We start from the raw sequence: 10,490 nt of genomic DNA on the forward strand, positions 1-10,490 counted from the left end.
TTAGTGCATTCCAAACAAAATTTAATTTATAAATAAAATTTAATTCATATTTTATAACGGGTTTCAAACATAAAATTAATTTCTTGATCAATTTAATTCAACTTAATTTATTTTTAATTTTTAATGAAACCAAACACAACCGAAATATCATGGAAGTTGAATCTTCCTCGTCGGAACAAAATCAAAATTACCAAGACATGAGGCCCATTTAAACAGGGCAGTAATAACATCTTGAAATGTATTGTAAAATTTTACATTACATCAAAAGGCTTATAAGAGTCACTCCTATGTGCATTATTTTCCTAAAAATACAGAATGCACGTAAAAAATTGAGAGATCAAACCTGTAGAGATATTTCAGGTTTATCAAATCAAGGAGAGTGACAAAAAAAAAAAAAAACACTACCATGGAAAAAATAATCATGAACTCACTTTCCTATAGTCCTATCCTTTTCTGAAAACAAATTAATAATAGAGAAATAGAGAGAGGAAGAAAAAATTATCGCTTCCAGCATGCCCACATGGTAACATAAAACCATTCATGTGTTCACATCAAGGTTACCTAATACTGTTGCTGCACTTTTTGCTGCCAAAAATTGTGACAACGTGCTTGAAATATTGCCACCATGATAAAAGTTCCCACTGACATCTTCAAGGTGCAAATTTATTATGCCCAGAGCAATCCATCAATGCCAATTTCAAAATTTGAAACTGGGATATCACCAAGTTCTTGGCCTGCTGGTTGGTCACCCTCTAGTGAATCCACATATGGTTTCAAAAGATCAGAAGATCTTTCAGATGGGATACTATAGTCTCTCAGAATGGAGGATGAAGCAGCAGCAACAGCTTCTCTCTCCAAAACAGCAACATAGCTATCATCAAATTCAAAACACAGATACCTGTCCTTGCATGCTGAGAAGGAGCAAAGCAATGGAACAAGCCTTAGACATTGTTAGAGAATAGTATAAACCATTAAAAAGCCCTCATCCACCAGCTTAAGTTTTTGGGTTGAATTGGTTCTTTACATGGTATCATCAGAGCCTCGTGTCCCGGGTTCGATTCTCACCGCCCCCCACTTTCTCTTGTGGAATTTTCTTAACACAGGTAGGTGGGCCTGTGCATTATCCACCCTTCAAAGCCCAGTGGGCTCTTGTGTGAGGAGGCGTGTTAGAGAATAGTATAAACCATTAAAAAGCCCTCACCCAGCTTAAGCTTTTGGGTTGAATTGGTTCTTTATAGACATATTGCAAAAGAAAATGAACGTACAATAGATAAAGAATGTAACAACTTACAATCAATGAGGTGTGCAAGGTGATGAATGTTTTTAATTCGAGTTCCATTGAATTTTAAAACCTGCAAAAAAATATTATTAGAGAAAGATACATGAAGGGGTTGGACAGTGGGTGTCAATCTTACAAATGTAAATGACTTGCCTGCTGATTGCTCATATCTTCATAACCTATGTTGACTTCATTTGCTAAGACCTGTCAATCAGAAAGGGAAGCAAAGCAAAATTATGCCACACAGCAACTAAACATCTGATTCGAAAATGCCAAATGTTATTACATCGTTGAATAAATTAATAAAATAAGATCAAGGTACAAAAAGTAAATGCTACATGTGATGCAAACATTTAAGGAATACAATTAAACATCATATACATAATTTTTGAAGAAATCCAGCAACCAACCTGTGAAAGAATTACAATCTGTTCCCCTTTAAACCTGGGCAATGAATAACGTGCCTTTGCCAATAATTTTAGCTGACCAAGAAAAAAAATAAAACTTTATCACAAACTAATTGTTTTCCATCTTTGTGCTTCTTAACCGAAACAGATTCAGAACATACCCCTATAGAGTCATCACATTCCTCCCTGCCAAAAGTTTCATAATTAATGAAATAAATACTAATTAAATCACCACAAATAGGAGTATGCCATCCAAAAAATAAAAAAAAGAAAGGACAAAATTCTGAATACTGCCAAATATGAAGAATAAATACAACATACACAATCAATGGTTCTGAGAGGGGTGTGAACACTAAACCGGCAATTATTAGATAGGAAGGTTGACCTTCATCCATGTGATAGGGAACCTTAAAGAGAAAGAAAAAGCATTGCAAAACAAAGAGCATCAGATAAACAAAATCGTGAAATTAATTGATACCAAATTTCTGCGACATATAACATACCAAATGAACCCGTGCATTTAAAACAATTTTAGCTTTCATTAATGTCCCTTCTCTGATTATACCAAGCTCTGCAGTATCACCTGCAAATCTGTACAACAACATTACTCTAGGATTTCATTCTAAGCATATCAATGGCCAAGAAAAGCAAATGCCAAATGCTCTGAAACTTGCTTTAAGATATTGTCACAATAAGACCTTACAAGAAGCCACAAAATAAACAGCCTATATGAGTATATCCAATATAACATGCGTTCAATTATTTTTGCAGAAACAATTGTGATTATATAGGGGTGTCAAAACAGGTCATGACCTGCGGGTCGACCCTCGATCACACACCAAAATGCATGCCCGTGGGTTCAAACGGGTCGTGTATGAGTTCAAGTTTTTGACATGAATTAGTGTCGTGTCGTCTCACAAATTGACCCGCACGACCTGCATGTCAATCCGTATTGGGGATATTTTTGATAATTCACATTATAAAATGTTATTTATATCATGTCAACCCGTGTAATGTCGTGTCGACCTGCAGGTATAGGTGTCAATTTCAGGTGTTTTTGGTACTTTTTATTTTATTTTATTTAAATAAATTCTCAATTTTTTCATTTCATGTAGACCCGCGGCCCGCAGCGGGTTGTGTCCGGATTTGAGTTTTTGACCCGTCAACGAAAACGTATTATATACGGGTTGAGTGTTGTGTTTGTATCATGTCATATTGACCAGTTTTGCCACCCCTTTATATCCTCAGTACCCACAAAATTTAGCCTTTCTATTACAAAAATATAGCAAAAACTGGGAAATGGTAAGCAGTGTTAATATTGCAAAGCTGAAAGATCACAAATATACCCTTCGTGAAAAGTTAATTATCAAAATTAAGTAATAAACTATAAATCAAATGCAGATTTAATTTGTTCAATTTGGAAGAGAATGCAGCCCTTACTTTTGACTAGTAAGGAAGTCAAAGGCAATTCGCTCATTTGATCGGAATGGGACTGTTCCTTCACAACCAACATGAACATCATCAAAGCTGACAATCACATCACCCTGTAACGGCAGGTTTCATCTAAAATGTTAATTACTGGCTCAATGGATTTTCGAAAAGGCAGAATTCATATGTAAGTTCCACAGGCATGTCTACTACTACTCTTTTCTTTAAAAGGTTAATGACAAAAATCTACAAATGAATTACCTAAAAGAAGACAAGAACAAATTTTAAACAAGGATGATAAAGAACGCATGCACACAGCTATTGACAGTTCACACATCTCATGGATAAGAACTTTCGAACGCAATCCAAGTTCGTGATAATATTTAGACTCCAAAGCTAGCTCAGCCTTCTATTTCCAATAAACAAATAGCAATTAATGTTAAATTTGCCCTGTCACCTTTAAGATTCTATTTTTAAAAAATTCAAATGCACTAGGTATTTAAACATCTACTAGGCTTATTATGTATAGAACAAAGAAATGATTCATGTTTTGGTTGGCTGTCCATTCATGTGCCATTGAAGGACAACATATTACAAGTCAAATAATTAACAATACCTCCTTTAATACATTATTTGCATCAGAAGTTGGTTCAACTCTACGTACCAATACACCCTGCACAAGACAGGAAATGTTAAATACCAAAATTCAATGCTATATTAATTATTGCTGAAATTATAGGGTTTAGGTATGGGAGGAGGAAAAGAGAGAAAAAATACATGGAATAATAAGTTTATCTTGGTATGGTGTGTAATGATGTGATACAAAATACTGACTCAATGATTCTATTTATACTAACAATAGATATGACAAGTACTAGTATAGAACCACACATAGCCACAATGAAAGCCTTGATACAAAAATTATCGCATGATGAGCAGTTTCTATGAGAAAAAAGCCAAAAATAGTTATAATAGATCACCAGAACCCTATCATCGAACATTGGATAGGAACTTGAATTCCTCCTCTTCCTATCTTCTCCCCTCCCCCTCTTTTTTTCCGACCCCCAATCTTCTTGCCTTAATCAACTCCTTCCATCTCAGATCCTCAATGAACTCTCCTTCTCATAAAAGCAAACCACCACATGCACAATTCTATGGTAATCTTTACAAGTTTTATGAGCATAGCACAAAACAAATGTTCGATACTGGCAGATGCATATCAAAATCATGAACAGCTGAATCTGACCTAACAAGACAATGTAACCATAGAAGGTGATATTTATAAAAAAACTACTGTTAGCAAGAGTTGAAGTAATATCAAATGTGATACGAAGATAAGAAGGCCCCACAAATGTAGTTAATGGCCCTTCTGGCATTGCAATTGCCAGTTTTCAAACAAATCATCTCCATGCATAATGCAACTAAATTTGTTGCATAAGAAACTATTTCAACCGCTGAAGGTTTTAGCCAAAACATACCTCATTAGACTGTACTTTCAAACATGCACGTAGTGCAGGATTCTCCAGCTTCTGTATAAGTATGCCAAGGCAAGGAAAACCTAGGAGTGAAAATACAGTTTCAGACCGCCAGCATAGTTTGCAAATTAAGCTTTGATTAGAAGGTTTGGTTCGAAATAGACAGAACACATGATAATGCTTTGTGAAATACAGTAGTGGTAAACTTTTTTTCAAGATACAAGCTGGAATTAAAAGGTTCCATAGGACATCGCAAGAATACAAACTTGGACTCCAAATTACATGTATTGATCTAACCGGGAACTTAAATTGTTATTGCTGTTCTTTTGTGCAAACTTGCAAAGAAGATTAATTTATGCACACAAAACAGAACAACTTACGTGAAGAACATTTTTAGGTGGTCAAGAAATTGTCTAGCAAAAATCATATGCACAGGATTATAAACCTCATCTTATATCAGTATAACTGTCATTGCAGAAGTCTAATTTTGAGCATCTTAAAACTTCTATCAGTAAGACATTTTCAGAGACTGAGAGTCATACAAAATAATATTTAGACAAAACACTGAATTTCGCAAAGCAATATAATTCAATGCCTCCCGTAAACATAATGATTGACCAAATCTACCAATATAACCATATTTTAGAAGAATTTCTTACCAGTATACCTGCCATTCTTTTCATAGTCAGTCAGAAAATGAGATACAACTGTTGTAGGAATCACATATCCAATATTCTCAGCCTCTTCTGATCTGTAGACCTAGAGGTAATGTCCCATAAGAAAATGAACAGAATAACAGACAACTTAATGGAATTTCATATCAGTTAGTGCAATATACATATTAGGATCTGTCAAGAACCAACTTCACAAAAAGCTTAAGCTCTTAAATGAAAATTCATGAATGGTTTTATATTTAACACAAGATCCTCTGGGCTTTTTATGAGTGGGGGCGCAAGGATGGAATACCTTACCACTTGGACATAAAGACTCAAATACTATGTCAAAAACTAACTCTTCCAAAAGTTTAAGTTATCGGGTGAGTGTTCATGAATGATTTTATATCTAACAAAATCTGATTTAATATTATTTCTTTACTAATAGAATTTAGTCATTCTCCCTAAAATAATTATTTTAATTTTTTCTTACAAAGTGGACCTTTCATAGCAAAGTATACAAGCCAAGTAAGCTCTAACACATCAACTAATAGAAGGCCATAAAATCTACCTGAAATGCCACACCAATGCACTCCCCTTGGTCATTGAACGCTGGGCCTCCACTATTACCTAAAATTTAACAGGTGTGAGCAATGGCTATCACATCAATATATAATAACTCCATAAATGAGGAATTAGTTATTTCAATACTGGGTGGTAGTTATAACTTATACTATTTAGAATAGGAAAATATAGGTCACAGAAATTTTTTGCCAGAGAGGAGGCACAACTAAAATTTAAACCATTTTAAGATATACTGACCAGGATTTATTGCTGCATCGATTTGAATGCCCAACAAATCAGACGATCCATTAGCATATGATGTGACCTGGTTACAAATTTTTTCAGCAACTGAGCACCAAAATTCTAGAACAAAAAAATTGATTGACTTCAGCACATATGAAATGTAAATTTTACACTCTATCAAACCTCTATACGAGATACAACTCCCTTTGTCACTGAAATTGTGTCTCCTCCAAGAGGATATCCCACAACAGTTACAGAATCCTACAAGTTAGAAAAAAAGGCATAAAGAAATTTAGTCCAAACCATGCAAATAGAATATAAGAAAATTTATACTTATGGAACTATATAATATGCTTTCAAAAGTAGTCCAATTAATTTCTATTTCTTAAATTTTTCATAATTTTTTAAAACCGTACAATCTTGGAATTTGGTGCAGATCATGATGAAAATAAATCAGCTACTATTTTGTAACCTGAAGTGGTGGAGAGGGTGTATAAAAGGAGTATGTAAGGAAATTTACTCTTCCATGGACTAGTTCAAAATCTTGCCGAAAAGTATGTTATAATTTATGTTTGTTAGTTAAACATTTGATACCAAATACTGATCAGGTAACATGAAGCAGCGCAGTTTCTAAGTTCATGTGATAGATATTACTTTTTCACCTAATGTATATGGTATTTTAACAGATTTTAAATACTTAATAGCCAGCAAGAAAGTATGACTATCATTGTGTACCTTACAAGATAAGAAAATATCATTTCAACCTACTTCTGTAAATCCATCTGACACCCTCATAGACTGTTCATACATCCGTCATTCAGTTCACTTTAACTTCATTAACAAATCAGATAATCCTTTTTTCAGGGAAGACTACAATGAAGCAGTACCAAAGAAGAAAGGAATCACATTTACAAAATGACAAAACAATGAAAATTTTAAACCTGAAGATGTGGCAAACGTCCAAATCTGAGAGGTTCCACATCCATCCAAAACTCCTCACTTTCTACTGAAAGCAAAGCTATATCACAATCAACACCTCTGGCTAAAACCTATACATTCCATCACCAAGAGTAAAGTAAATATATGGACATATGCTAAAAATCAATTTCTCAAAGCCTTCCCTTGTCAGTTGAATAATATCATTTGGTAAAAATTATTGAAATAATTAATACTTTATATTTATATTTTGACATGATAGGGATATTTTATTATTATTTTATGATATATATAATATTGAGATATACAAAATAAAGGCTGTATATTTATAATATAAATTGTACATAAAAGTAATTCCATTTTTCCATATCATCATAAATTAAGAACGATCAGAAAACTGAGATACAAGCAAATTGTTCTTGACACCCAAAGTTTGACTAGATACAAGCATATAGAGAAAAAAACAAGGACAACTCCTTCATAGGAGACACACCTTAGCCACATATTTTGAATCATCCCCTCTTCTCTTGACTTTAACCTGCAATCATCCCAAAAACGAAAAGATGATAACAATTGAATCTCCTTAACTTGCCTTATGCATCAGACCTTACAAATAACTGGATAAAGTAGAAATGTTAAAAGGCATATCAATATAAATTTTAGTTTTAGCGAGCATGATGTTTATAGTTAAATGTGCAAATTTGTAATAAGTTAACACTCAACACAATAAAATTATAGAGCGGTAGAGCCAATTGGCATTGTCTATCATCTAACAAAGAGAAGTTCTATGAATTACATCTTCTATGATTTTGATTTTCTTCAATATGAAATAACAAGAAATTTCTCCTAACTTTTCACTTTTGTTAGGCTATTAAAAAATAAGGTCCATTTGGCAACCAATTATAAGAACTTACTATAAACCCGTTAATACATTTATATTCAAAAAGCTATAATCTACTGAAGATAGGATAATTCAGGAAAATCACCTGTGTATAATGTTCCACACAATGTGCATTGGTTAATAGTTTCCTACCTCCAATCATAAATGCACTGCACAAGATGTGGCCTAAAAGATTAAGAAGAGAAGGATTCTTTCAATTCAACAGTTAAGGTTTTTAAAATCTTGCCTTCCAGTACTTGTGTATTGTCTCTGTTTTTGCCAAGGAAGTGAATAATCCGGGGCGGTATGGGTGCAGTAGACCTAAAGATGTAATAGGAACAAGATATTTTAACAAAGAGAGATTGCATAAAAGAGCAATGCAAATGTATAACAGAACAATATTATATTAAATTAACAAGATGATATCTGCTCATTGTTATAAAGATGAAGAGACATTGTTTTAAGGGATTGTAAAGGGTAAGGTGTCAAATCATATTATCATGAAATGAATGATAATTTAGATATAGGACAAATAATAATATTAAACTCGAAATCATCAGTCAATCAAGAGACATGCCATGAAAGCTCCCCGCCAAGGACATGAACCAAACAGAAAACATATATAGACATAAAAGAGGCATGAAATAAATAACATTTTTGAATTTTGAGGTTCACCCTCTCCAATGCTGAATTTCTGAGACAAAAAAAAAAAAAAAAAGTAATAATAATATTCTTTAACAGGAATAAAGAGAGTTAAACTTCACCTTCACAACAGCATTAAGGAAAGCCGAGTCTTGTAAATTACTTGGTTCAACCTGAAATTGAACATAATTATTCAAAGAAGTTTGGAGAAGCATGCAAAGAGAAACAATCAGTTTGGCTCAAGTAGCTCTTCAAGGCCACTAGAAAAATAAGGGCCACTTTCATTGAATATGACCTCCTCCTCTAATATTTAAAAAGAAAAAAGAAAAAAGAAAAGATGCCTCTTGTTTCTGATATAGTATCCATCTCCTCATTTCTCCACCAGTGGTACATGGTGGCATTCCGTGCCTACACTGGGAAATTACTCTTCAATGGCCTAAAAATCCTAAAACTAAAAGTAAAGAGAAGGAAAATTCCAGTGGAGCTAGAGATACTTAATATAAGAAAAGCACAATTCCAGTAAATGTGAACCAAACTGATCAACATCCAATATATTTAAACCCAAAAAATCATTTGGGTTAGGTCAATGCCAAAAGCAGTAGGAATGAAACCCAACACTTCTTTGTAAATGGTGTCCAGTTCAGTTCAGTTCTGTTCTAGCAGTGATTTGAAAAACAAAGTAAGTCATTGTGTTTGTGTACCTGCTGATCCTCAGAGTCGAACATGAATTCATTATAAGAATTTGGTTGGGGTTCCACCACATTCCCTCTACCATGCCTTTCATCTTTTAATTGCCTCAGCTGCTTCTTCTGTCCTACACCTTCCTTCTGAAATTTCAACACAAAAAAGAAAAAGAAAAAGAAAAAGAAAAAAGTGATTTTTGGAAAATAAGTGCAAAGAAAAAGGGAAAGGGGTGAGTAAGGTTTACTTGTCGATTGGATTTAGGGGAAGAGGAGAGTCGTTGTGGATTGGAATTGTAATGGATGGAATTGATGGGTATGTGTATGTGTCTGTGTCTGTGTCTGTGAGAGTAGCGTAATTTAACGGTGGAGGATAACACAGAGAATGAGGAAGTGCAGCTCAATAGTGCAACCACCATTTTCACAACACAGTTAGAGTGAGAGACAGTGAGAGAGGCGGCAAGTTGAGTTTCAGTTTGAGTGTTGCTGCACCACCATATCTACTTGTTCTTGTTCTTGTTTTCTTATCCTCTCTCTCTATTTCATGCTCCTAAGTCCTAATCCTATGTTTTGATGTTTTTTTTTTTTTTTTTAAATGAAAGCAAAAATTAAATAGGATATTGTTAAAGACATGATTTTTGGGAGGGAAACTCCGGTTCTAAAGTTCTAAAGCGATTTTTACTGCAAGTGACCTAATTAAACATATATTAACTCTAGTCCAATTTCCATGGTGAGTTGGTGACTTATGAATTAGGCTTATATTAATACTCATATTAATCGTTATTATGAACGAGAGTGTATCATTTCATATGATATTTAATATGAATATAAGAGAATCATAATCGTATAGAGATCAATAATAATAAAGGAAAAGAGAAAAAAAAATTGAAATAAGTAATTATAAAATCATCATTTTTTATTCACTTTTTTTTTGAAATTGTAAAAAACAATTCAATTCAATGGTTTATATACTTCTCTAATAGAAACAATTACTTACCATTGGGTGATTCACTTTTATATGAGTAGAATTTTCTCCCATGACATGAATATATTAAATCAATTTCTTAAATTAATGAATCACTCAATTAAATGAATTTAATTAAAAAATTTGATTATAAGTTATTTTGAATATAAAAATAGGTTTAATTGGGTTAAAATATAAATTAAGTTGTTAACTCTTTCAAGTTTCAATAGCTCGTACTTATTTCAAGAAGCATTTAGAATTGTTCAAGATTATACAAAAAATTTAAAGTAAAAAATGTTCCAAATCAAGTGCTCAGTCTTTCGGACTTTCCTTATATAT

At 33.2% G+C, this 10,490-nt stretch overlaps 1 protein-coding gene across 2 annotated transcripts; it reads right to left on the reverse strand.

The window, feature by feature from the left end:
• Positions 1 to 220: 220 nt before the first annotated feature.
• LOC133296091 (protease Do-like 2, chloroplastic) lies at positions 221 to 9,715 on the reverse strand. Of its 2 annotated transcripts, none has more exons than XM_061495041.1 (21): positions 9,436 to 9,715; positions 9,209 to 9,331; positions 8,630 to 8,680; positions 8,113 to 8,186; positions 7,972 to 8,035; positions 7,479 to 7,523; positions 6,991 to 7,098; positions 6,233 to 6,310; positions 6,065 to 6,131; positions 5,814 to 5,872; positions 5,249 to 5,348; positions 4,593 to 4,672; positions 3,731 to 3,787; positions 3,127 to 3,230; positions 2,190 to 2,277; positions 2,008 to 2,093; positions 1,848 to 1,872; positions 1,690 to 1,761; positions 1,433 to 1,483; positions 1,292 to 1,352; positions 221 to 911 (listed from the first exon to the last, which is right to left on the reverse strand). In XM_061495041.1, exons 1-21 carry the CDS (start codon positions 9,604 to 9,606, stop codon positions 667 to 669), a joined length of 1,809 nt encoding a protein of 602 aa, XP_061351025.1. In that variant the 5' UTR covers positions 9,607 to 9,715; the 3' UTR covers positions 221 to 666. The 2 variants fall into 2 exon arrangements, with proteins under 2 accessions (XP_061351025.1, XP_061351024.1); XM_061495040.1 differs by having other exon boundaries at positions 9,209 to 9,334.
• Between the last annotated feature and the right edge of the window lie 775 nt (positions 9,716 to 10,490).

The sequence above is a fragment of the Gastrolobium bilobum genome, unplaced genomic scaffold (assembly GCF_033153095.1).
Source record: "Gastrolobium bilobum isolate Gb01-03AN ecotype WA unplaced genomic scaffold, APGP_CSIRO_Gbil_v1 utg23089, whole genome shotgun sequence".
Classification (NCBI taxonomy): domain Eukaryota; kingdom Viridiplantae; phylum Streptophyta; class Magnoliopsida; order Fabales; family Fabaceae; genus Gastrolobium; species Gastrolobium bilobum.